The sequence below is a fragment of the Plectropomus leopardus genome, chromosome 17 (genome assembly GCF_008729295.1).
Source record: "Plectropomus leopardus isolate mb chromosome 17, YSFRI_Pleo_2.0, whole genome shotgun sequence".
Taxonomy (NCBI): domain Eukaryota; kingdom Metazoa; phylum Chordata; class Actinopteri; order Perciformes; family Serranidae; genus Plectropomus; species Plectropomus leopardus.
Genome location: NC_056479.1, coordinates 4,827,477 through 4,853,970, shown reverse-complemented (window position 1 = coordinate 4,853,970; position 26,494 = coordinate 4,827,477). Strand labels below are relative to the sequence as shown.

General features: G+C 36.7%; 4 protein-coding genes across 11 annotated transcripts in view; all 4 read left to right on the top strand.

Annotated features, from left to right (window-relative positions):
- Nucleotides 1–4,150, top strand: part of LOC121956378 (protein TsetseEP-like) — a 28,338-nt gene extending 24,188 nt beyond the window's left edge. For both annotated transcript variants that reach the window (XM_042504559.1, XM_042504557.1), the window contains one exon: nt 3,594–4,150. In XM_042504559.1, coding sequence (XP_042360493.1) covers nt 3,594–3,606 — 13 coding nt within the window. In that variant the 3' untranslated portion in view covers nt 3,607–4,150. The remainder of the gene's footprint in view (nt 1–3,593) is intronic.
- Nucleotides 4,151–6,695: 2,545 nt separating this feature from the next.
- Nucleotides 6,696–14,617, top strand: LOC121956376 (alpha-N-acetylgalactosaminide alpha-2,6-sialyltransferase 2-like). 2 transcript variants are annotated; one of them, XR_006106698.1, is made up of 10 exons: nt 6,696–7,013; nt 7,651–7,720; nt 8,092–8,263; nt 9,534–9,687; nt 9,889–10,027; nt 10,115–10,218; nt 11,150–11,230; nt 11,326–11,428; nt 11,536–12,418; nt 14,477–14,617. XR_006106698.1 is itself a non-coding variant. In XM_042504554.1 (9 exons), the coding sequence occupies exons 1-9, from the start codon at nt 6,913–6,915 to the stop codon at nt 11,713–11,715; spliced, it is 1,104 nt and encodes a 367-aa protein (XP_042360488.1). In that variant the 5' UTR covers nt 6,696–6,912; the 3' UTR covers nt 11,716–14,058. The 2 variants fall into 2 exon arrangements, 1 of the variants encoding a protein (XP_042360488.1); XM_042504554.1 differs by lacking the exon at nt 14,477–14,617 and having other exon boundaries at nt 11,536–14,058.
- st6galnac2 (ST6 (alpha-N-acetyl-neuraminyl-2,3-beta-galactosyl-1,3)-N-acetylgalactosaminide alpha-2,6-sialyltransferase 2) lies at nt 14,612–21,607 on the top strand. The gene is made up of 9 exons (XM_042504555.1): nt 14,612–14,721; nt 16,357–16,429; nt 16,712–16,883; nt 18,028–18,181; nt 18,337–18,475; nt 18,568–18,671; nt 19,967–20,047; nt 20,143–20,245; nt 21,319–21,607. The coding sequence occupies exons 1-9, from the start codon at nt 14,618–14,620 to the stop codon at nt 21,496–21,498; spliced, it is 1,110 nt and encodes a 369-aa protein (XP_042360489.1). The 5' UTR covers nt 14,612–14,617; the 3' UTR covers nt 21,499–21,607.
- Nucleotides 21,608–25,344: 3,737 nt separating this feature from the next.
- The window catches only part of LOC121956336 (caskin-2-like), a 70,084-nt gene continuing 68,934 nt past the window's right edge, over nt 25,345–26,494 (top strand). For all 6 annotated transcript variants that reach the window (XM_042504489.1, XM_042504488.1, XM_042504487.1 and 3 more), the window contains exon 1: nt 25,345–25,609. The gene's annotated coding sequence lies outside the window, so the exon portion shown is untranslated. The remainder of the gene's footprint in view (nt 25,610–26,494) is intronic.

The following is a 26,494-nucleotide window of genomic DNA, read 5'->3' as shown; positions in this document are numbered from 1 at the left end:
ATTTTTCAAAGTAAAAGTCACAAAAGAGAAAGGTTTTTACTCTGATACAACATGAGATGAAAACAAGACTTTATGAATCAGTTTTAACTGTTTTAAGTTTAAGAGTTTTTTCAAATGTTTACTATGTTCAGCTGGTAATAGTTGATCAGACTCTGCTCCCTTGTATCTCAGGGAGTCGTGTTGTTGCACATGAGCACCCCCTATAGGACAAATATAGACAATACATGTGGAAATCAAACATTTGGAATAAATCAAAATCAGAAATACCCTGATTTATTGATCCCAGGTGGGCGAAATTGTGATTCCATACGGTTACAAGCATAGGGAATTATAGAAGTAAATTAAAGTAAAAACATAAAATATAGTAAATATATAAAATGAAAATATAGTGTGCATTATATTATAATGTGCATTAGTAAAAAAAAAAAAAAAAAAGGACAAATATGTGCTTATTCTTCAATTTCACACCAGCATGTAGAGATTTAAAAAAAATAATAATACATGATATATGTCTATATAATATATGAGTATGTACAGTGTGTACAATTTTGGATTACAAATATTACAAATATACAACAGTTTTTTTTATTATTTATTTGATAACTGGGTGCATAACAGTCACAATAAGAAGAGTAAGAGAACATTTTTTAAAAAATGCAGAAGTTAGTCATTTTTTAAAATTTGTTAGAATATAAAAGAAATGTAAACAAGTAAGTTGATACGGTTGACATGAATTGGATAAAAATATAAAATAAAGTATGTGCATTAGTGAAAATATAAAATAAAAATATGTGCATTGTTCTTCAAACCAGCATGTAGAAATCTAAAATCAAACAAACAAAAAAAAAACCAACATAAAATATGTATAATATGATGAGTATGTAAGGTGCTTAAAGATATAGAATTACAAATATACAAAATAGACAAAGGTTGTTTTTTTTGACTATTTGTTTAGTATTTTGGTGTATTTCAGTCACAATAAGCAGAGTAAGAGAAAAATAAAAGAAAAAACTGCAAAGTCAGTCATAAATCATAACTATAATAGAAATTTGTTTATATATGTGTATATATATTTAAACACATTATTATATTTAATTTCTTTATTATGATATTTATTTTTACATTATTATTTAGTTATTTTTATTAAGAAAAGACATGACTCAACATGACAATTACAAAATATGTTCTATTTGACATTTGAGTTGTGTAAATACAGCATGTCGGCAAACATCCTGAAAACACCTTGTCAGATGATTTAAAGGTCATTATTATTTGTATTGACCTTCTAATCTGATTGCAAAGAGCTGTTTGCAGCACAGATGCAGGTGTTTGCTCCGACTGATCACACCTGTGCTCAGCGTCATCTTTGCTCACAATTATGTGAGAAGACATAACACACACACACCCAACATTCAGCCAAAATAAGACCGATCACCTGCGTGTTTAATGCACAACAGCACGCTGCAGTGTCTGCCTCCATCTCTGTGGTTCTGGTGCTGGTTTCCTGTCACTGGGGACGCTCGCTTCTTCTTCTTCACTTATTTCCTCTGGTCTCGGTCACAGCTTCACCTGCTAACCCTGCATGCTGCCTGCTAACACCACAGCTGACGGTGAGTGCTGCTCAAGCTCATGCAAAGCAACACCTAGTTATGTTTTTCAGCTTCAGCTGTGAAGTGATGAGATTCACACATGATCATTACCTGTCAGCATTTTAGGGAACGTGTATCTGAATAACAAATTTATTTCCTTGCTGCTCTGGCTGTCAGTCACAGTGGAGTTTAGATAAATCAGATGCTTGCTTCTTATGTGTCAGCCTCAATCCATTAAATACATAAAAACATTTGGCTCTTTGTAAAACTACAGCCTGTTTTATAATTAAAAAAAACAGTTAATTATTATTAATTAATTAAAGGAGCAGACAAAGCTGTCACCTAGCAGTTTAAGTTATAAATGTTAAATTTCCAACAGCAAGTATGTTTTAAGAGTAACAAAATGACAGCAGAGTGATGTTTTTTAATTGCTTTTTATGTACAAATTTTCCATTCAACAAAACAAACATCTCTGCAAAACATTCACACGCATTTTAAGACATTTGTTTTCTCACAATATCAGTAAATAGCAACTTAAGTGTGCTAAATATTTTTATACTTCTGGTTATGTCTGCTTAAAGATTATGTTTGTTTCCCTGAAGCAAGTTATTATTAAAACCTAAAAACAATTTCTATGTGATAGAGTTTTAGCATCCAGCAGCAAGGTCTAACCAATGCACAAAAACTTCACAAGACAGTCTTTCTTATTTATTTCTGTTTTTTCATCATTTCACAGATGACTTGGCTTAAAATGACAAACATTATAAACCTTCAGCATGAATTATTAATCCAGTATTACATTAGTAACTCCAGCCTGCATTTAAAGGACCACACCAGCAAGTTTTTCTGCAAATTATTTACTCAGCTCTGCATTTTTGAACAGATATGGATTTTTTTTTAATGTATTTCTTTCTGCCGAAGGCCCCCAGAGGCTTACATTAATTGTGCATTGGCAGCTTATTCTAGCAGTATTACTGAAACTGTAATTGAGTCACAGCTGTGTGTTTGGTATTTTACAAGGGCTTCAAATGCAGATCAGTCAATCATATATCATCATCAATAGTGGACTGGAAGTATTTGCTTTATTTATTAATTTTATTTTTATATGCAAAAAATTCCAAAATACCATTTTTGGCTTTGCTCCCATGTTTTCCCAATTTATTAGAAAGATAATAAAAAAATAGGGGAAATGTCCAGAAAATGATTTATTATTATTTATCCTATAAATAAATAATAGTAGTAAATAAATGAAATACTGATCTGCATTATTATTATTATTGTTTTTGAAACCAATCAAGCTGGTTTCAAAAGGTTAAACATTGTTTATGCATTCAAAAGATTTACTTCGCTCAATTTTTGGTTTGAATTTTTTCAAATCTGTGTTATTGAGCATTTATCCTTTTCCAAGATAATATATTCACCTAAAAACAGCATTCTTATTACACAGGTGTACCTTGGTATGGTCACAATAACAGGCCACTCTAATATGTTTGACAGTTTGATCACACAACAAGATTTGGCAGTGCATCCAACCAGCCTCACAACCGCAAAAGTCGGTTACAACGACAAATTGCTATCAGGTGAAGACCCTGGTGAGGACCACGAGCATGAACTTCCCTGACAGGTTGTGCAAACCAATTTTTGCATCGGTTCTGTGGTCGTGAAGCTGGTTGGATGTACTGCCAAATTCACACAAACAACATGCGAGACGGTTTATAGAGATATGCCTGCTGAGTGCAAATGTGAAAAATGGGAGCAAAAACAAATTTTGTGTAGGTTTTAGTTTACTATAAATGAATGAATTTTGAGTTTCAAACAACTTGTTTTATCCATAAAAATGAATAGAAACCAACAGATGCCTGAATAATTTCAATGTCAAAAACATAATGGCTGATTTTAAGGAAATCCTTTTGTGGTTGTATTCATGTTATTCAGTAAAAGAAATGTTTATTTTAGGTTTCTTTGTGCAATCCTGGAAGCTGAATCCTTCTCTCTTGTTTTCAGAGTTCCCGAGTGATCTACACAAGACAACACCTTCAGCTTCTTTCTCGATTTCCTCACAGCTGATCAGTGAAGAAGACGAGCGCTGAAGGAATGAATCAAGCCAAACTGCTTGTTTTTTTAATTTAATTTCTGGGTTTCCGGGCTTTTCTGGCCCGAGCTGCTTGTGAATAGCAAACGTCTTTACACCAAAGTGCCTTCAGGAATCTGTGTTTCACCGGTCTGCTCTTTGTGTTGAGGATTTTCAAGGTGAAGGGGGTGAATTTGGAGGAGGTGGTGACATTAACAGAAACGGAGTGTGAAGTTTTTGTGATTTCAGGACAGAGAGAGGGAGTGTGATGTTTAAAACTACTAAACTGTGATTTCAGTGAAGTTTAGTCAAATAAGAGCAACACTAAACTCTCCGCCTGCTGTTCTTTGGAGAACAACTTTAGTCTAAAAGTCGACAGAAATCAAACACAAGGGAAACGTGTTCAGTTCTCAGTCGCACGTTTGAGGTTTCGAGTTCTTCTGTTTGATTTCAGTGTTTAAACATGCAATAAATAAGTAATTGTGTGAAACAGTTGTTTTTGTTTTGTTTGTTTTAGGAGAAAGTTTTTTTTATGAAGAGAAGAGTCTACAGTGCAGTTTATTTCAGCATCTCATGCAGTGAAAATTTTAATGCAGTCTTATGTGTGATCATTTTTAGTTTCTAGCTACTTCTTTTGTTTTTGTTTCTGCAGAAAATTATAACATAAATATTAGTCATTCTCAAACAAGGCAACAACAACAAGTGATAATGTAAGAAAAGAGAAATTAATACGACAATATAAAAATTATGTCATTATTCTCAAAATAAAACATTTTTCTCTTGTAATGGTAATATCGTTTTTTCTAACTAATTGTTAAGACTTTGTCTCAAAATATAACATATTTCTTTGACTTAAATATTACAACATTAATCTTGAGAGATTTTGGAGTTCATTTAAAATATTTCAACTTTTTTCCCTTCTCAAAAATTACATTAAACAAATTTTGTAAATACTTCCACAGTTTCTTTCTCAAAATATTTCAACTTTATTCTAACATTAACATTGACTCTAACATGCTGTGGTTGTGGTTGAATAATTTTATGTATTGTGGGTAATGTGGTGTTTTTATGACAAAAAAATAAGAGTTTTTGATCAAAATTTAACATATTTCATAATTATATAATAAATAAATTAAAGAATTATAAATAGATGAATTAAAGAAAAAAAGAAAAAGAAAAATAAATACATAAACTAAAATTATTATTATTATTATCATTATCATTTTGTTATTGTCTCTTTGTTGCATGTAATGATTTTTTTCCCCCATTTATTTCTTTATAATATTACCGTGATTCTTCGTCTTGGAAATGTTGCTTGAACACAAACACTCACCTTAACACACATGCTTACATGTGACCTCCAAGGCAAACTTCAGATTTTGTGTGTGTGTGTGTGTGTGTGTGTGTGTGTGTGCGTGCGTGCATGTGCGTGCATGTTTGAATGCATGTATGCATGCATTGTGATTTGACTTCCCAGGGTGCAACAGGAGCAACTGGCAGCCATCTTCCGGCTGCTGAGGGAGAACCAGGAGGCGCTGGGGGAGGTGACGGAGGGAGACATGGAGGAGCAGATGAAGCTTTACTCCCTCTGAGAGGACATCCCAGTTACCATGGCAACAGCAACTCACTCAAAACTTGAATGTAAAGTACTGTAGATTTATATTTGAGAGATGAAATCTTGTTTTAGTTACAAATGTTTTTAACTTTTCTGTCTTTGTGGAGAAAACAGACACATATACTGTAGGCCTGTCAATATCTCATGTCAATTTTTTTTTTTTTTATCAATATTGATTATTAATAATGCTTAAGAGTACAGATTACATACTTGTTATTTACTTATCTTGTTATTTATTACATATGGGGAATCTATAAGTTGCGTACTGTCCTAGGCAATTATCTGTCATTTACTCGTAATATGAACTTTTCTGTAAAAATGAGGGCTCAATTCTCAAAATATCAACAATTTGGACAAAAAAATAAAACTTTTTTTAATGACTTTAATTTTTTATTATTGCAATTTTTTGTCTGGAAATATTTCTACATTATTCTCACAATAACATTGGCTCTAATGTGCTGCTTTAGATTTTCTGTTTGAGAAGATCATTTTAGGAATGTCTCCTCAGGATATGGACTTGTTTTGCAGCAGGAAGTGCTGATCTAATGTAGTGATGTTTTGTTTTTTGTTTTTAACTGTATTTGGATCACACGTTCTCTGCTAGTTGATGTTTAAAATGTGTCTTCGAGTTTTATTTTTAATTAAACTATGTAATGACTTTTTCTTTCATAATAATAAATGTATAAATATAAACAACCTGGACTGCTGATTGCAATGATGTTATAATCTTTTTTTTTCAAGTGTAGCTTCATAGTAGAAAGAAGAGAAAGTTATAGAGGCTTTGTTTTATAACTCCATTCTACTAATCACACCAATCAATCACACTAATCTTGGGAAAATGTGTGTTGTACAATGAAGAGTCTCACACACACACACAAACGTGTGTGTGTGTGCGTGTGTGTGTGTGTGTTCATTTTACTTTTTTTTCTATGGCATTATTTTAAATATAAAAAAATATCATTCTAAATATAGTTTTGTGGACATTTTTACTAATTTCATGCAATTTCTGGGGCTTCTTTTTTTCAAAAGAAATCAACCCAGTTTTCTCACATTTCAAAGGTGCAGTTAGCTTGTGAAATTTTGCTGAACGCAGGACAGGAAAACTGATACTGATCCAGGTTAAAAAGGGTTAATAACAGCAGCTGTAAAGTACTTTTTACTCGGCAGCCTACTGATAGCCACTAATATCGTCAAAATTTATAATTATTCAGGAAAAAAAGTGAAAGAAAGAAAAAAAGATCATCCTCTTGGGATTCCCCTGCTGGAGAGGCCCGTGATGAGCCCCCAGTGTCCTCAAATCCTATAAACATTCCTGCACGGCACACCTACGCCCCTCCCCCCATCTATAGTGTGAATGCAGCTTGATCTACCTGAGCAGCTCTGACTCCGCCTTTGATGTGACGTCACCACAGGTGTTTAGCGATCGTCGATACCCTCACGCTCTTATTAATGGACAGAACCAGTCTTACCGGCAACGTAGTCTACTGGTTACACCAAACCCCTCCTGCACCTATGCTAAATTATCTTTCACCTCCCCGCCTCAGGTAAACTCACCTAGCAGGATGATAATGACGGAAGGAGAAAAGTAAGAAGAAGAAGAAGAAGAAGAAAGTAGTCCGTATCGGTGGTTTTGAACAATGAGGACGCCCCTGAAATGTCTTTTCTTGCTGTTGGGGACTTTTTCTGTCATCATTTGTGCCTTTTTATTCTTTGAGTACATCAGCGACCTGTCCGACAGGTAAGAATTTCCTTCTCTCACATCCAATATCACAGTCAGTCAGTCTCGCCGGTGAAGGGAGTATTCACATTCTTTACTGATGATACACCGGGGGGGGGGGTGCAGTTCATTTACTAAGTAGATGTAGAAAGTACTAATGCCATACCATGAAAATACTCTCTCCTTGCATTGAAAATGTTACATAAGTAAAATGTAGTAAGAAAAATCAGGAAAATGTACTTAAAGTATAAGTATCCAAAGCAGAAAAATCTTTTAAAAAATACTCTCAAAACTCAAAATTATTTTTGAAAAGAAAGACAAAGACTTTAATTTCTGGCAAGTGGTGAGGCATTTCTTCCGAAGTTGCTCATTGCCTTTTTCCCCATGTTTTTGAAAGAAAACACACTAATTTGCTTCAAAGGTTCAAATAAGTGCAAATGTTTAGATAAGTTAAGATGATAAATTGCTGTACTTAACATAGCATGTACTTATTTATGATTCATTAGTTTCATGCTGTGCATACATGCGTGTGTGGCTGTGTGCTACTGTGCGTGTGTGTGCGTGCGTGTGTGTGCGTGTGTGTGTGTGTGTGTGTGTGTGCGTGTGTGTGTGCGTGTGTGTGGCTGTGTGTGTGTGTGTGTGTGTGTGGTGATGTCAGTGAGCAGACAGCAGGTGGCAGCGATGAAGTAGACTGGAGTCCCATTTCTGCAGGTGAACAAGATGAAGAGGTGAGCTCGTCATCTTGCGTTCTGTTTTTGTTTTGTTTTATTTTTGCATGTTTTTTTTTACTTTCTATTTTCAGTGTTATGAAAGCAATGACGTATTGTTTATTTATTGCATACTGACTTGTGTATTTTATTTTTGTGAGTTGTAAAAATGACCAAAACAAGCTAAACTAAACTAAACTAAACTGAACTGAACCAATCTAGACTTAACTTTCTATCTGGGTCCTTACATGGCCATGTGGACGCCACTTGACACGCTCCACCAACCCAAACACTCTAACTGGTCAATGAGTCATCATACATGTGTAGAAACATTCTCTGTCTCCGCTGCATGTCTCCTGTTTTTATTTGTTGTATTTCTTTTGTGTGTTCAGATAGAAGCAGCTTGTTCTCTGAGGAAAGTGGTGGGGAACGATACTTTTCTCAGAGGCAAGTTCAGGTTCTCTGAGTCGGTTCTTCAGTGGAGGAAAAGTTTGTCCAAACCTGACTGGGAAGATCTGAGTAAACGAAAACCTCCGTATGGCTGGAAGGGACTTCCTGTCCACGGTAAACTCTTCTCTTGACTGATGCACAGTAACATTTTATCATCACACTCATGACTCATTTATTCTGTTTCTTCAAACAGGACTCGAGATATATATATATGTATATATATATATATCAGAATGTTTTCATTAGTGCACAATCAATTGTTGTGTTTTTGTAACCTAAAATGAGCTGTTTTTATCTACATACAGAGCGGTTCCTCTTTCAGGTCATCCGCGATGGTGTCTCTATAGTAGCCCAGAACGGACAGACCAAACACTGGCTCTAGACAGAACCATACGAGTGTTGCTACTGCATCAGCCACCAGGGTTTCCCACACATTCATTTGTTTGTGAAGGCCCGCCACGATTAAAACAGATGCCGCAACAAATAGATTTTATATTTTTGGAGCTTGACTCTTCACTAGAAGCACCATTGGAATATATATACTGTTCAGAAATGCATTGCACCGCACTGTGCACAGAGCATACTCTGAGGACAGACAGAGCAATAGAATGTTAGACGCAGTGAAAGTGAAACTTCATAGTTAATTGCGCTGGGTCTAAAAATTTGCATTTCAGTGCTTCTGTAGAAGCTGCTTCTCTCAACCATCAATCTGATCTGAGCAGCTCTGAGTGGATCAGCAGATCAGTTATCCACCCCGCAACTCAAATCTCACAAACTGCTGCTGAGGAAAAAAAGAATGCTAATAGGAAACCAGTCTAAACCCTGATGGTCTCATTCTATAGCCATCACATTATGCAATCAGCATTTGCTTTATAATAATAAACTAAATCAAAAAACTCAAACTGTTCGGTTATTTATTGCACCACACTGGCGTGCAGAGCACACTGGGCACAGATGGAGCAGCAGAACAGGCACATTTTATCATTCATTCTGCTGGATCTAAAAGTTTGCGTTCACTCACAGCAGCTGTTCCTCTCTCCATCAGTCTGATCTGATCAGCTCTGAACTGATTGCCAAAACAATTACCCAGCCAGCAAGTCACAAACTGCTGCGGAGGAAAAAAGAAAGGATAAAGATCTCTGCCTGCGCTCTGTTCACTGACGCACAAAGACTTCTGAATCTAGAGAGGGGATACAGAATAATACAAGGGGACACATATGTATTTTAAGTTATTTATTTATTAAGTTATTCATATTGTGGAAATATTGTGGAAATTATACTTTTTTAAATGCAGGACTTTTCCTTGTAGTCGAGTATTTTCACAGTGTAGTATTAGTACTTCTGGTAAAGGATTTGAATCCTTTTTTCCCTTGTGTCCCTCCAGTTGTCAGGTCGACTCTCTCCCTTCTCAACAGCTCTCGTCTTTTTGAACGAGGATTACCTGACAGGTGTGTTCGCTGCGCTGTGGTCGGAAACGGAGGAATCCTCCGAGGGTCCCGACAAGGGAAGAACATCGACAACCACGACTTTGTCTTCAGGTAAAGCTGAAGACACCTGGACACTTGTCTTTACACTTCATTACACTTTGCAGTATTTTGTAACAGTTGGGGAAACATATTTTATTATATTTATTTGCTGCTTTACCTTAAACACGATCTTTGACGCAGCTATTCTGATATTCTTCTGAAACGACCATAAATGATCAAATATCGGTACAATTGTATTCCCTTTCTCCTCAGGTTGAACGGAGCCGTGATCAAAGGTTTCGAAGAAGACGTGGGGACGAAGATTTCCTTCTATGGATTCACTACTGACACCATGAAGGGCGCCCTCAAACTATACCGAAAATACGGGTTCACCGAAATCCCTCAGAATCCGGTAAAGGGAGCGTTCTGAGCCACAAACACCTCTGACAGGTTTTAATGTGTTGATGAGAGTTCATTTCCTCCGTTTTTTCTTCTGCAGGAGGTCAAATACATCTTCATCCCATTAGAACTCAGAGATTACCTGATGCTGTCGGCTGCTCTTCAAGGTCGAACTGTCACCTCAGGCAGAGACAAAGGGGACAGGTGAGTCCATTTGTCTCATTCATCAAGAGACATATGATGGACTGTTTGTTTCATTTTCTTCCCTTTCATTTGACTTTCTGTAATTTTTTTACTGCAATTATCTATCTGTCACCTGTATTGCAATATTATACGATACCATATACTGTATTGTCCCTGTAAGGGAAATTTGTCTTGGACTCAGGGCTGCACAGATAACATTATATTTAATATATGCTCATGCTGTTTTGTAAAACAAATCAGTCATTTTCTGTCTCCTTGTAGTTGTTTTTTTCTCTTTTCCTTGAATTTGTGTTGCATTTTTTTGTAGTCGTTATGTGTCTCATGTACTGTAGTTTTCTCTTTCTCTTTGTTGTTATTTTGTGTCTCTTCATGTTGTTTTGTTGTCTTTTAGATCATTTTGTGTCAGTTTAAGTCGTTCCTTGTGACTTTTTAGTGTCTCTTTGAGGTAGTTTTGTCTTTTTTGTGTCTGTGTGTCCCTTGATAGTTATTTGTTGTGTCCTCATAGTTGTTTTGTGTCTCTTGTAGTCAATTATGTGTCTTTTTTAGTCATTTTTATGTGTCCATGTGGTTTCTTTGTGTCACTTTGGGGTGATTTTGTCCTTTTTTTTAGTTGTGTCTCTTTAAGGTCATTTCATGTCTCCTTTTGTGTCCCTTGAGGTCATTTTTTTAAGTTGTTTTGTGTCTATTTGTGGTCAGTCTGTGGCTCCTTTTGTGTGTGTGTGTGTGTTTTGTCTCTTTGGGTGATTTATTCTAAAATGACTCATGGAAAGTTTCCCAGTCCTCAAAAAGTCATAAAAGAAAGACTTGAGTAAAGTACAAGTATTTTGAATTTGCACTTATAAGCACAGTACTTGAGCACATGTTACATACTACCTCTATTTTGCTGTTGTTGTTGTTGTTGTTGTTTATTCAGATGTTGTGTCTCCAACAGGCCCTGGCAGTACTTTGGTCACAAACCAGCTGAAAACTTCAAGTTCCTCCACCCAGGTTTTATTTACTACGTGACACACAGGTGAGGCGTCACTGTGATGACTGAATGTATTGTTTAGCTCTCAGTATCTGTATGACAGCACTGAATCATGTCTCTGTATTTTTATCATATTTCAGTTTCCTGCCGTCTCCTCTGCTGGACTACCCCAACACTCGGGATGTTTACATACCGAGCAGTGGAGCTTTGCTGTTGCTGACTGCCTTACACACCTGTGACCAGGTGAGCGCACACGCAATACCATACAAACACATGTGGTATACAAAACAAAGCATGCAATTAGCAAATCACAATGGGTATGATGTAGTATGATTTTGTGTGTCACGTAGGTTTCTGCTTACGGCTTCATGACCAACAACTACGAAGAGTTCCCCACTCATTACTTTGACACCATCAAGAGGCCTCCGCTCTTCTACTACACTCACGACATGCAGATGGAGAACGGGCTGTGGGAGTTGCTGCACCGGCGAAGGGTCATCAGTTTGTACCACAGGAAGGGAGACAGTTGACGGAGAAGACCACACTCTGTATGGAGATCTCAAACATTTCAAATTTCTCACATTTTTCTGGCATGGAAACACAACACAATACTTATTTTCATAAAATGTTGATATAATGTAAAGCTGTAAAAAGCAGCATCCAATGTTTAATCATTTTACCTTTAATATTTGACTAAATACAAGCATCAAGGAGCTTCAATAAGGTGTTTTCCTTTTAGTTTTGAAGCCATTTAAAGGAACTCTTAATGGGGAATTACAGGTCAAGGTCATTGTGGCCCTATCTGTCTAATTCTTGTGAATGCGATATCAAGACTGCCTTGAGAGAATTTTTGCAAATTTGGCCCAAATGTTCCTTTGGATTTAAGGATGAACTGATGAGATGTTATTGGACGAAGGTCAGAAGTCAGAGTCGCTGTAACTGTCTCAGAAACAGTTTAATTGATATGTTATTTCAGTTATAAATTTGTGATGATTTAAGTTTAGTCTTTTTTTTTAAGATTATTTTTTGGGGCATTTTCCCTTTATTGGTAGGACAGTCTGAGATTGACAGGAAAGGTTGGAGAGAGAAAGGGGGATGACATGCAGCATAGGGCCACAGGCCAGACTCGAACTCCGGCCGCTGCAGAAGCCTCAGACATATGGGGTGCACACTCTACTCCTTTTTCCCTGCAGTTCTTGAATTGCTCTGCACCTTCACCAAAAAGAAAGAAAGGTATGTGTGTATAACCCCTCCTTTTTGCTAATGTGCCTCACATGGACATTGTGCTGCATATTTGGTCATTTTGTTTTCAAGACTAGATTTAGAGTGAGTGGAAAATGTTTGTTTTGTTATGTAACTTTTACGTCTTTTATTTTTGTTGTAGCTGTCACGGAGTATGAATGTGTTTAACAGTGTATGATGTGTTTGACAGGGTTTGACAGTGTTTGACGTTGTGTGACTGTTTGACGTTGTATGAGTGTCTTTTATGGTGTTTCACGGTGTTTTACATGTATGATGGTGTTTTACAGAGTTTGCTGTTGTATGACGGTGTTTGACGTTGTATGACTGTGTTCGATGGTGTATGACTGTCTTTGATGGTGTAAGACGGTGTTTGACATTGTATGATGGTGTTTGACGTGTATGACTGTGTTTTACGGTGTTTGACGTATGATGGTGATTGACTGTGCAAGGCAGTGTTTGACGTTGTATGACATTGTATGACTGACAGTGTATGATGGTGTTTGACAGCGTTTGACGGCGTATGATGGTGTTTGACGGTGTTTGACGGCGTTTGACGGTGTATGATGGTGTTTGACGGCGTTTGACGGTGTATGATGGTGTTTGACGGTGTTTTACGGTGTATGATGGTGTTTGACGGCATTTGATGGCGTATGATGGTGTTTGATGGCGTTTGACGGTGTATGATGGTGTTTGACAGTGTTTGACAGTGTTTGACGGTGTATGATGGTGTTTGACAGCGTTTGACGGTGTATGATGGTGTTTAACAGCGTTTGACGGTGTATGATGGTGTTTGACAGTGTTGACAATGTATGACGTTGTATAACTGTGTTTGACTGTGTTTGACTGTCAAGTATCTGAGGAAACAAAGAAGGAGAGGAAATACATCTTCAAAAACATCAGTATGAAGTGTGGCCATAATTCTTTGAACTGGTGTAGCTACAGCCGCTGCGACCTCACATCCATCTTATTCTTGTGAGTGTGCTATCTAAAGAACACCGTGAGAGAATTTCTTCGAAGGTCACTCTGACCTTGCGTCTGTTTCACTTCGCAGACGTGATTTCTCCAGAATGCCTGGAGGAAATTTCTACAAATCTGACACAAACGTCCACTTTGACTCAAGAATGTACTGATTACAATTTGGTGGTCCAAGGTCAAAGGTCAAGGTCACTGTAATAATCTCACAAAATATGTTTTTGGTCAAAACTTGAGAATTCACACACTAATCATGACAAAGCTCCTGACAAATGTCTCATGTCAAATGACATTTTATATTCAAAAGGGACACATTGGGACTGATACTGAATTGTGACACTAATCTTGGGTATCCACCTTGACATTGTGCTCACTATATAGATCTGTGCTGCTGGGGGAAGATGTGTGTGAAGCATCCGTGTTTCCACAGACATGGAGTTTCATGTCATTACAGTTTCATTCTTATTCATTCAATCTGAATCTGTTTTACTGTTTGTTGTTGCCACTGAATCATTTCATAAAGTTGATGGTGTTTTTAAGGGACAGGGCAATGTGAGGTACTGGATGGGTCAGGGGATTTGGGTTATAAGCAGTACCTGCTCTCTTATCTCAATTGCAATACTGGTTTGGTTCAATAAAAAAAAAAAAAAAAAAAAAAACTGTCTCTCCTTCCTCACTTTACTAATATGACTCAATCTATCTATCTATCTATCTACTATCTATCTATCTATCTCTCGGTCTGTCTCTCTGTATATATACACACACACACACACACACACACACACACATATATATATATATATATATATACATACATATATACATATATATATACATATATATATATATATATATATATATACATATATATATATATATATATATATACATATATATATATATATATATATCATATATATGTATATATATATATATATATATATATAATCACCCACTTGAGTAACCAAGGCTCTGACCCCGCCCTTAAAGTGACGTCACCGTCGCCACGACATGTGTTTTTCGGCTTCATAAACAGTTCGACTGATTTCTGTTCTTATTTGCACGGAACTCTGACAGGAGATCAGGCGGGGCTGACATTAAATGTTTTCTTCCTTCACCTGCGCATCGCGGAGATGGACTTTAGATGCAGCGCCTCACCTGAGCTCACCTGACAGGAAAACAATGACGAAGGAGAAGTCCGTGTCAGCGGTTTGAACAATGAGGACGCCCCTGAAATGTGTTTTCTTGCTGTTGGGGACTTTTTCTCTCATCATTTGTGCCTTTTTATTCTCTGAATACATCAGCGACCTCAAGTTCAACAGGTAAGCGTTTACTTCTGTCAGCTGCTCATGTTTTAGTGCAGGTAAACAATCACATCCAGTATCAGAGTCACTCTCACAGGTGGAGGAAGTATTCACATTCTTTACTGCAGTTAAAGTACCAGTGGTACTTTATACCATACCAGTGGTGAAAGAAGTATGTAGTCCTTCTGTGTTACTCCTTAAATGTTACCTTTAAAGTATAATTAAGAAGGAATAATCAGCAAAATGTACTTAAAGTATTCAAAGTACCCAATGCATAAAAATCTAGGAGAAGAATCCAAAACGTTTATTTAAAAATGAAAAAGTAAGAAAATGACTTAAATGTTCATCGAAAATAATTGGCAGTAAATCTTCTGTAATTTTCCAATTGATTAATCAACTAATTATTTCAGTTATAATTCTATAAACTTTTAGTTAATTTTATTTATTACAAAACGTCATATTTTATCAACTCTTCTCATATTTTTAATGGAAAAATCTTAATATGTGAAGTAACTAAAGCTGCCAGCGAAATTTAAAAGTACAATATTTCCCTCTGAAATGCAATAGAGTAAAAGTATAAAGTGATAACAAAATAGTTAAGTAAAATTTGGTCTGGGAATTTGTACTTAAGTACCGTCTTACAGCATATGTACTTAATTACACCAAAATTACACCATTGTTAATACCTTGTGCACTCTGTGTGAAAGTTCTGAAATAAAAAATGTAACTTCAGTAAAAGTATGTAGGTTTTACCAGGAAAATGTATTTAAGTACTAAACGTATAAAAATGTCTCCTGTGATTGTTTAACGTATTATATATTTAGATAAAATATGACTCATGCATTGATGTGAAAGCGGGGTTTTCCTGTTGTAGTGGGGATGGTTCCCATACAAACAAAACCAACATACATTTTAAATGTAGTTCTCTTTTCTTAGCCTTTCTTTCAAAATAATTTTATGAATCTGCATATTTATTGCAATTACTGGGACCTTTCTTGCCAAGTTGCTTGTTGCCTTTTTACCCATGTTTTTGAAAGAATCAAAGGTTTTAATCCTTGTAAAAGGTGTCTGAGTGCAGCACAAGAAAAATGATGTCACTTTAGGTTGCAAAGGGGTAAACAAACATAAAGGGGGAAAAAACGGCAGGTAAAGGTTGAGCACTAAATAATATCTTAAACACAATAATGTGAGCAATATGAGATAAATAACTTTAAAGATTTACACTTTAACAAATGTCAATGCCAGTCAGAAGCCCACATGCAGGCAGCCTGCACTGAGTTTAGGGACCCACGAAAACGTCAAACATAGATTCTAATTTTGAGGGAAAGACGTTGTTTCCTACCACGTTGGAGGAAGTATTCAGATCCTGTAAATAAAAATATAATGATAATAAATGTGTTTACAAATTGCTTTACAGAAAAAAAGACAAGAATAAATGGAAAAATTATACAATAAAAATAAAAACAACACTATACTATAATATAGTACACTTGATCACCATGTTTAAATATATATTGTATTAAATACATATTTCATCGTAACGAGACACAGTCAGTTACGATGATAAATTACCAGTTTATTACATGTACTTATTTATTATTAATCAGCGTGTGTGTGTGTGTGTGTGTGTGTGTGTGTGTGTTGTGATGTCAGTGTGCAGACAGAAGGTGGCAGCGATCAGGCAGACTGGAGTCTCACCTCAGCAGGTGAACAAGAAGAAGATGAGGTGAGGCGTTAATCTTCTCAGCTGCTTCATGCTGACACTACATCACGATAAATGACAATAATAATGCACGATCTGTGTTACAATCTATGTTTTGTGTATATATATATATATACACACACACACACACACACACACACACACACACACACACAACGACACTCTGATGGCAGAGACCCCCCCAGCAGTGACTCATCATACATGTGTATTTTCTGGCCCTGCTACATGTTTTTACTGTCTCTTATATTAAAACAGATATTTGCTGTATTTCTAATGTGTGTTCAGATAGAAGCAGCTTGTTCTCTGAGGAAAGCAGTGCGGAACGATGTTCTCCTCGGAGGGAAGTTCAGGTTCTCTGAGTCGGTTCTTCAGTGGGTGAAAAGTTTGTCCAAACCTGCCTGGGAACATCTGAAGAAACGAAAACCTCCGTATGGCTGGAAGGGACTTCCTGCTGACGGTAAACTCTTCTCTTATAGATTTCCTGATCCACAATAACATCTTTTTGTCAGGCTCATGATCTGGTTTATTCTGCCTCCTCAAAAGGGACTCAAGTACCGTCCTTTAAAGAGGAATGTTTTCATTAGTACACAATCGCATGAAATTAAGAAATGTTGCATTTTTGTAACTTAAGATGAGCTGTTTTTATCTACATACAGAGTAGATCCTTACACGCTGTCTGCTATGTTGTTCTACAGGAGCCCAGCACAGACAAACGAAACACTGGCTTCAGATAATGCCATAAACGTTTTGTTACTGCATCAGCCACCAGGGTTTCCCACACATCTATTTATTTGTAAAGGCCCACCCTGATTGAAACATCTGCCGCAACAAACAGATTTTCTATTTTTGGAGCTGGACCATTCATTAGAAGCACCATTTGATTATGTATATATCATGGTTATGTATTGCACCACACTGTGGGAGCGCAGAGTGCACAGACACAGCAGTACAATGTTTAACGCAGTAAAAGTGAAACTTACTTGTTCACTGCACTAGGTCTAAAAATGTGTTTGTTTCTGTAGCAGCTGCTCCTCTCGTCCATCAATCTAATCTGATCAGCTGATACTGATAGGAAACCGATCTAAACGCTGATCTGTTCGATGGCCATCACATTGTGTTGTGTGGTTAACATCATACTGTTTGGTTATTTATTGCACCACACTCTCAGAGAGCAGAGCACACTCTGGGCACAAATGGAGCAGCACAACATCAGGTGCAGTGAAAGTGAATGTTAATGTTAATGTTAAGGGTCTTGAAGTTTGCTTTCACTCATAGCAGCTGCTCCTCTCCCCACCAATCTGATCTGATCAGCACGCGAGTCACAAACTGCTGCTGAGGAAAAAAAGAACTCACAAGGAGCTCTGCCTGCACTGCTTTCACAGATCCGCAAAGACCTTCGAATCTAGAGGACACAAAATAATATAAAGGGGCACCCATTTAAAAGAAAGAAAAAACAAACAAAAGTTTGCCCCATCCCCAAACCCCCCAAAACTTTCATTTAAGTAAGCTTTTGAATGCAGGACTTTTACTTGTAGTATTTTCACATTGAAGTACTTTTACTGAAGTAAATGATCTGACTCCTTCTTCTTGTGTCCCTCCAGTTGTCAGGTCGACTCTCTCCCTTCTCAACAGCTCTCGTCTTTTTGAACGAGGATTACCTGACAGGTGTGTTCGCTGCGCTGTGGTCGGAAACGGAGGAATCCTCCGAGGGTCCCGACAAGGGAAGAACATCGACAGCCACGACTTTGTCTTCAGGTGAAGCTGAAGACACCTGGACACTTGTTTTATTTTTACACTTTATTACATTTTGTAGTATTTTGTAAGATTTATAACACTTACTTTATTACATGTTTCTGCTGATTACTAAAACAATATCTTTGAGGCAACTTTTCAGATTTCACTCTCCTCAGGGTGAACGGAGCCATGATCAGAGGTTTCGAAGAAGATGTGGGGATGAAGATTTCCTTCTACGGATTCACCACCAACACTATGAAGAATGCCCTCAAAATGTACCGAAGAGACGGTTTCACCAAAGTTCCTCAGAGTCCAGTGAGGAGCGTTCAGAGCAACAAATACCTCTGACAGGTTTTAATGTCCTCGTATGAGTTTATCTCTTCATCTGTCTTCCTCTTCTTCTACAGGAGATCAAATACATCTTCATCCCTTCAAACCTCAGAGATTATCTGATGCTGTCGGCTGCTGTTCAGGGTCAGAATGTCGCCTCAGGCAGAGACAAAGGGGACAGGTGAGTCCATTTGTCCCAGTTACTCAGTATTATATTAATGAAGAAGCATGCAATGGACTGTGTGTTTATTTTTTTACCTTTTTCATTTGACTTTGCATTTTATAGTAATTTTGTGTCTCCTTGTAGCAATTTTTTTGTCTTTGTAGTCATTTTGGTTGTTTTGTGTCACTTTGAGGTAATTAGATGTCTTTTTAAATAGTTTTGCATCTCTCTATAATCATTATTTGTAAGTGTCTTACTTAGTGAGTTTATTCTCCTTGTGGTTGTTATGTCTCTTTGAGGTCATTTTGTGTCATTTTTAGTCATTTTATGCCTCATTGTAGTTTTTTTTGCATCTCTCTATAGTCATTTTGTGTCTCCACATGGTTGTTTTGCGTCCCTTTGAGGTAATTGTGTCTTTTTTAGTCATTTCTTGTTTCCTCGTTATTGTGCATTTCTTGGTAGTCATTATATATATATGTATTTTTGTTATTTTGTTTTTCTTACTTTGGATGTCATTCTGTTGCTTTTTTTGTCATTGTGTGTTTCCTTGTGTCCCTCAAGGTAGTTTAGTCGTTTTGTGTCTCTTTGTAGTCAATTTGTGTCTTCTTGTGATTGTTTTGTTTCCCTAGAGGTAATTTTTATTTTATTTTATTTTATTTTATTTTATTTTATTTTATTTTATTTTATTTTATTTTATTTTATTTTATTTTATTTTATTTTATTTTATTTATTTTTGTTGTTGTTTTGTGTGTCTTTTTTTAAATTTAGTACAATGGCAGTTATGATTAATACAGTTAGGAATAAATTGTCCCAAATTTTTATTTTATTTGCCCATTTTTTCTTCTTCTGCTGTGTCATGTAACACCATGCTTGGCCTGTAGATGGCAGCACAGCTCTATTTTTTTTTAGATTACATTACTGCCACTTGCTTTATTCCAAATTGTCTCATGGAAAGTTTTCAGGTCCTTAAAACAAATCTTAAAATTTCTTATATTCAATTGTATAAACATTGTCCCTTAATAATCATTGAATAGACTTAAATTTGAATTTGTGAGGTCTTGAATTCAACCACCATTTCATTTAATATATCCAACATCATATTTTAAAGTCTTCATATGTTTTGTTTGCAAAAATATTGATTTGGAAAAACACTAAAGCTTCCAGAGAGTGGAGGAGAAAGAGTCGAGTAAAGTACAAGTATTTTGAATTTGCACTTAAGAACAGTACAGTATTTGAGTAAATGCACTTAGTTTACATACTACCTCTAGTTTTCTGTTGTTGTTGTTGTTATTCAGATGTTGTGTCTCCAACAGGCCCTGGCAGTACTTTGGTCACAAACCAGCTGAAAACTTCAGGTTCCTCCACCCAGGTTTTATTTACTACGTGACACACAGGTGAGGCGTCACTGTGATGACTGAATGTATTGTTTAGCTCTCAGTATCTGTATGACAGCACTGAATCATGTCTCTGTATTTTTATCATATTTCAGTTTCCTGCCGTCTCCTCTGCTGACTATGCCGAGCACTCGTGATGTTTACATGCCGAGCACCGGAGCTTTGATGCTCCTGACTGCCTTACACACCTGTGACCAGGTGAGCATGCACACACACACACACACACACACACACACACACACACACATACGTAAGCAACAGGTACATGAAGGTGTTTTACAACAACAGAAAGTTAGTTATTGTAGATTGTGAGCAGTCAGAGCTGCTGCAGTGACACACAGCTTTCTATGGAGCTGACTCAGACACTTTAAGAGAGTTTTGACAACGTCCTGGAAATCACATAGCGTTTCAGCTCCTCTGGTTCCCTCATTTAAAGTCAGTAGGTTTTTTGGTTAGAACACAAGCTAAATAGAATTTCAATTTTTTTTTTTTTACGACATAAAATACATCATAAAATATCCCACTTGTGAACTTTGAAGCTTTTATGTGTCTTAAAAAGGCAGTTGGTAACAAACGGCTAAATGAGACTACAGGACGTCAAACAACGCAGAACCAGTGTAACAGCTTGATAAAGATTGTGACATAACAGTAGTGCAGTTAGGTAATAGCCTAATGAGTGCTTTTTACTTCTGCAGATTGCATTTAGGCTTCAAATATCCTGAAAACGGTGTTCATTTGTTAAGATTATTTTGTTGAACAGAACATGTAAGTATCAGAAACATTTGTTTACCACAGAGGTGATTTTCAACAAGGATCCAAAATCCAATGGACAAATCCCATAGGCTTTTTGACAAGGGAACCAGGGCGACATTAGCTTCCAGGTTAGCCTAGAGGAAAACATCATTCTTGGGGCACTCTGTTTCACCAGCTCTCAGAGCTCTGCGTTGCATAACTGCAGAACTTGCCTGAGAATCATCCAGTTTTTAACTTTTCTTCAGTATCACTGTAATGCAGTGATAGTTGTCTAAACAGCCGTGTTTGCACTGCAAACAGGAGCTGCTAATAGCTAATTCAACAGACTTTAAAAGGAAATAATTATAATAAATGTAAACAAATACACACTTTTGAAAATGGGATCAGGTTGTTGCTCACAGCTACTAACTAATTCTTCTCAAACATTATCTGGGGATTTACAGTCCACTTACAACTCAATAACATCATCTTCAGGACGTGTAAGGACAAAAAGACAGGTTTTTTTGTCTGTCCCGCAGGTTTCTGCTTACGGTTTCATCACCAAGAACTATGAAGCATTTTCCGATCATTATTATGACTCCATAAAGAAGCCTCTGGTCTTCTACTCAAACCACGACATGCGGATGGAGAGCCTGCTGTGGGAGACACTGCACCAGAGGAGGGTCATCAAGTTGTACCACAGGAAGAGGGACAGCTGATGGAGAAGATGGACGGCATCTTGGTCTGTATGGAGATCTCAAACCTCACACATTTTTAGCATGGAAAAACAACATGATACTTTTTTTTATGTAATGTGAAGCTGTAAAAAGCAACACCCAGGGTTAATAATTAAACCTTTGAATATTTGGCTAAATATTAGAATTAAGGAGCATTGACGTGCTATTATTTTAGTTTTGAAGCCATTTCAAGGAATTCTTAAGAGGGAATTACAGGACTGGTTCAATAGTCAAGTCAAGTAAATTTATTTACAGAGCCCATTATCACTGACCAAAGTTTGCCTCAGAGGGCTTTACAGCGTACGACATCCATCTGCCCTTAGACCCTCACATCACCTGAGGAAAAATGAACCTCTGTAACAGGGGGAAAAAAAGAGGAAGAAACCTCATGAAGAGTGGCAGAGGATGATGAGGGATCCCTCTTCCAGGATGGACAAACGTGCAAAAGATGTTGTAAATAACAAATAAAATACAATCATGGCAAAAAGGAAAGAGAAAGAGAGAGAGGGAGGGGGGAGATATGCACAGCAATAATGGAAACAGATGCATGTCATATTACAATAACAATAGGTGTAAAATTACTAAATGCACTCTGATAATATTGTGGGTGTTGATAAGAGTCTCATGCATATATTGATAGTGGAGGCGTGGCTCATATTAAAGGCAGTAGAGGGTTGCGTCAAGCACGATCACGGCATCGGAGCAACCAGGACCAAGACCATGATCAGGGCAAGCTGTGGGTACAGTATCAGTGCAGTCACAGCATGAGCACCACCTCAGGCAGGGTCACAGCACCAGCACAGCTATCACCACAATCAAGCGCAGCCGAGGTTGCAGCCTGGATCTGGGTAAACTAGGAAACAAGGGAGCAGGAATGCTCCGGAGAGGCCACGGTTAGGATAGTGCAGTTCAACAGACCCAGGCTCCGTTCTCGCAAGCTCCAGGTCATGACAGTACCACCTGGCTATCATAGATACAAGGCTAAGCTAACCTACTACATAGCTGCCACAGATACGAGGCTAAGCTAAGCAGTAAGCCTAATGCAGTAAACAGACATGAGTGTTCTCAGATGGAGGAAGTAAGAGAAGGAAAAGCTCAGTGTATCATAGAAAGTCCTCCAGCAGATTAAACCTATGTCAGCCTAACTAACTCCAAGGTTCCTTACAGTTGACCTTGAAGCCAAGGTAATGCCATCTAGAGAAATTACATCCTTAGAAAAGAGGTTTCTGAGGTGTTCAGGGCCAAGAACAATAACTTCAGTTTTGTCTAAATTCAACATCAAGAAATTCTGGCTCATCCAGGCCTTTATGTCCTTAAGACATGTTTGAAGTCTGGATAACTGATCAGTTTCATCTGGTTTCATAGACAGATATAGTTGCGTATCGTCAGCATAACAATGGAAATTTATAGTGTTTTCTAATTATGTTTCCTAGGGTAAGCATAGTAAAGTAAAAAGGATTGGTCCAAGCACAGAACCTTGTGGCGCTCAGAAGCAGACCTTAGTATGCACGGAGAATTTGATCATTGATGTGAAAAAATTGGGAATGATCTGATAATTAAGATTTAAATCATCTTAGTGCCGTTTCTTTAAGGCCAATTAAGTGTTCCAGTCTGTGCAGCAAGATTTGATGATCAATATTGTCATGCAGCACTGAGATCTAATGGGATTAAGTCAGAGACCAGACCTTTATCAGTAGTGATCAATAAGTCGTTATTAATTTTTACTAGTGCCGTCTCTGTACTTGATGAACTCTGAAACCTGACTGAAAGTCCTCGAATAAACTATTAACTAACAGTATTAACTAACAGAGTTGATGAGCAACCACATTCTTAAGGATTTTAGAAATAGAGGGGAGATTAGATATCGGTCTATCCACTCTTGAGAGTGGTCTTCTTTAAAAGGGACAGCTACTTTAAAGGACTGTGGTACATAGCCCGTTAATAAAGACACATTCAATAGGTTTCCCTGACTTCCCTTAATAGCGGAAAATCATGATTCTCCAAATTTAGTGATTTTACGAAGTACATGGTTTGTTAGGACAGTGACAACATAGAATTAATGAAGTTTGTACAATATACTGAAATATTTTTTTAAAAAGCTGTCATTTTGTCACATTTTTTGAAAATTTTGTATGAAATTCAGCTACAACCCATTTTAATTTCTTTAAATTAAAGATTTTAGATTATAATATGTGATTTTCTTTTGTGTTTTTTTCATGCTGATGCCATTTGTTTATAAATAAATGTCCCACTTTTGCTGTTTGATATAAATATTCCGAACATGGAGCATTTTGTTGAATCTTCAGGAGCTAAAAAGTACATATAATGTGACAATGAAGATAATCTCAGTTAAAAGTCAACATGGAATTGTGACTTCAGTAAAGCCTCAATCTGCAAAGTTATTACAACTGTCACACACTTTTGTTCAATATTTTTCTTAAATATTAAATGTAATAAAGTGTCAGAATAAATAAAAACATCTAAACTGCACTAATCAATATTTTTTTATTAATAATAAACCCAGTGAGAATTGCAGCAAACTCTGCAGCTCTACACCCTTTTTAGCCTCTTTTTATTGAGTCACCTGAACAAGACAAAGTTCAATCAGTTGCTAAAAGCAATGGTTTAATGGTTAATATACTAAAAAGGAGAGAACAAATTATTAAAACTGTCAGATAAACATTATAGAAAGATTCCAAAAATTACTTGTCAGTTACAAATAAGGAATAAATGGTTAAAGCATGGCTACAAAGCATTAAAATGCCACAACTATTGTATGTACTGATTATATGTACAGTGTTGTGATCTTTTGGTTCTTTCTCTGTTGCCCCCATGTGGCCAAAAATATCAATTAATGCATCTTTAAATTAAATGCCAATAACAGAACACAAATAAACATGCTGTATTTTAAACTTTACAGAATTATTAAGAATTAAAACCTCGATAATAGTCTAAATAATCAATTTATTCCTTTTTAATTATTAAAAATCGTGATCATAGGAATGCACCCTCTCCTGGGAAAGGAGAGGTATTAAATGGAGGGTCGGGAGTACTCTATTAAGTTACCCAATGAGAACCGGAAAAAAACAGGAAACGAACTGATTACTTATTCAAAATAAAAGCATGACTGCCAATTTTTTTTTCCTTACTATTTATATAATTTTAGAGGCATTCAGGCAGGCATTCTCTCAGCAGCAGCAGTTACTTGCAAGGAAGTATCATGCTCAATGTTCTAAATGCACCAACATCAATGAACTTTTTTTTTTTTTTTTTTTTTTACATAAAAGAGAGCCTTTATTTTGCTCTAAAGGCATGAAATTTCAGGAGCTGAAAAGTAAAACTTTTGATAGGCAAGCTAGCTTAAGTATAAGTATTCATCATTTCAATTAAACATATTTTTAGGCGTAGTTATTTTATTGTATTGTATTTATTTTTGATGGATCTACTGATATTATTTTCTGTAAAGCATCAGAAAATAAAGATACATTGCAACTTACAGAGGTATGACACACACACACACACACACACACACACATATAATATTTTATTGAAATAGTTGCCAATTAGACTAACAAGTTATTGATGAACCTTTTTAGGGTTTTTGTTCTGTTTCACTGTCGTTATTACATATTTACATTCACTACATCCTACAATATATAATAAGTTTGCAACTGATTGAAAATAAACTCAATGTAGTAGTTGAATCTCTTTGTCAGTATTTATTGTGAAAGCCTCCGCCGGATGTGTTGTCTGGTGTCGTGTGTAACTTGACACCGTGTACCGGAGAATGCAGCGGAGAGAATGTGGCATTCACGGCGAGGAGGGAAAACCTGGAGGAGCTTCCATCAGCGATGTGTCGTACAAAGTACTAAACTCCTGAAAAATACACATATTTTATGTTAATTCTCCGCGCGGATTAAATTACAATCTAATACATTGGGAAGATAACACTCCTGGATTATAAAACTCGACTTTTATGGAATATTAAAACAAGGAATACTCTGCCAGCTCCTCGGACGTTTCCTACGAACTGCCACCGTGGTCCGCTACATTTCAAGGGGTTAAAAAGTTTATGCCATACTTTACTAAAAAGGTAAGCCTCATTTTAACATAAATTTCTTCCCCTTGCATGTGTGAGTTTAAGAAATGGTCCTCAAAAGTGTGTTAACTAACTTCGGTGCAAAGGTCGGCGGTGGCTGCGGTGACGGCGAAACTGTCCTCGGTGTGTTTACATGCCAGACTCCTGCCGTGATATGCCAGTTTGTCCGGTGCGGAGGGTGCTGCCCTCCAAACTCCCCTCGCATCTCTTCAATTCGAAGCACCTATTCAGAATATTATCTGAATTTTTGAACAGTAAAGACTTTTCTATATCGTTAGATAGAAATCTTAAGTTCGGCGTACTTTGACACCACCAAGGAGCACTTGAATTCAGTAAAAGTAAAGTTACAATTGGCACACGGAGCTTGCCAACGTACGCCAACATTGTGCGTAATGAGATAGAAGATTGACAATGTGAAAGGGTTAACAGTACTTTTTAGTGCTTTTAGTGTTCCCGAATCTGAGACTGGCTCGTATAAATCCATGCAAAACCTGGAATCACATGCTATGTATGTTTTTATGTGTTTGAGGCGTACAGGAAAATAGAATTTGTACATTTTTCAACGGAGTCTGGAGTGACAATCAATATATCACATAAAATGACACAAATCGAAGCTGATCAAGATAGAAGTTTTTGTACAGCTTTCGTTCTGGTTGGTCGAGGCTAATTACACAGTATAAATAAAATGTAAAATAACAGTTATGGTTAAACACTTTATCATGCACCACTTCTAACTCAACTTTAAAGTAATGACTGTCAAGTGATTCTTGTTTGTGAGCCATAAACTGATTTATTCATTTCCACTTTGGACCACTTCACAGAGACTTGGAGTCCCTGCAGTGTCAAAATGAAATTTATGAGTATTGTTCCTCTTGTCAT

Bases quoted from the DNA above. Each gene is read 5' to 3' on its own strand.
- LOC121956376 (XM_042504554.1), top strand. From the start codon at position 6,913: ATGAGGACGCCCCTGAAATGTCTTTTCTTGCTGTTGGGGACTTTTTCT. The intron at 7,014-7,650 runs GTAAGAATTTCC...TGGTGATGTCAG, and splicing joins ATCAGCGACCTGTCCGACAG to TGAGCAGACAGCAGGTGGCA. The intron at 11,231-11,325 runs GTGAGGCGTCAC...ATCATATTTCAG, and splicing joins ATTTACTACGTGACACACAG to TTTCCTGCCGTCTCCTCTGC.
- st6galnac2 (XM_042504555.1), top strand. From the start codon at position 14,618: ATGAGGACGCCCCTGAAATGTGTTTTCTTGCTGTTGGGGACTTTTTCT. The intron at 18,672-19,966 runs GTGAGTCCATTT...TGTCTCCAACAG, and splicing joins GGCAGAGACAAAGGGGACAG to GCCCTGGCAGTACTTTGGTC. The intron at 20,048-20,142 runs GTGAGGCGTCAC...ATCATATTTCAG, and splicing joins ATTTACTACGTGACACACAG to TTTCCTGCCGTCTCCTCTGC.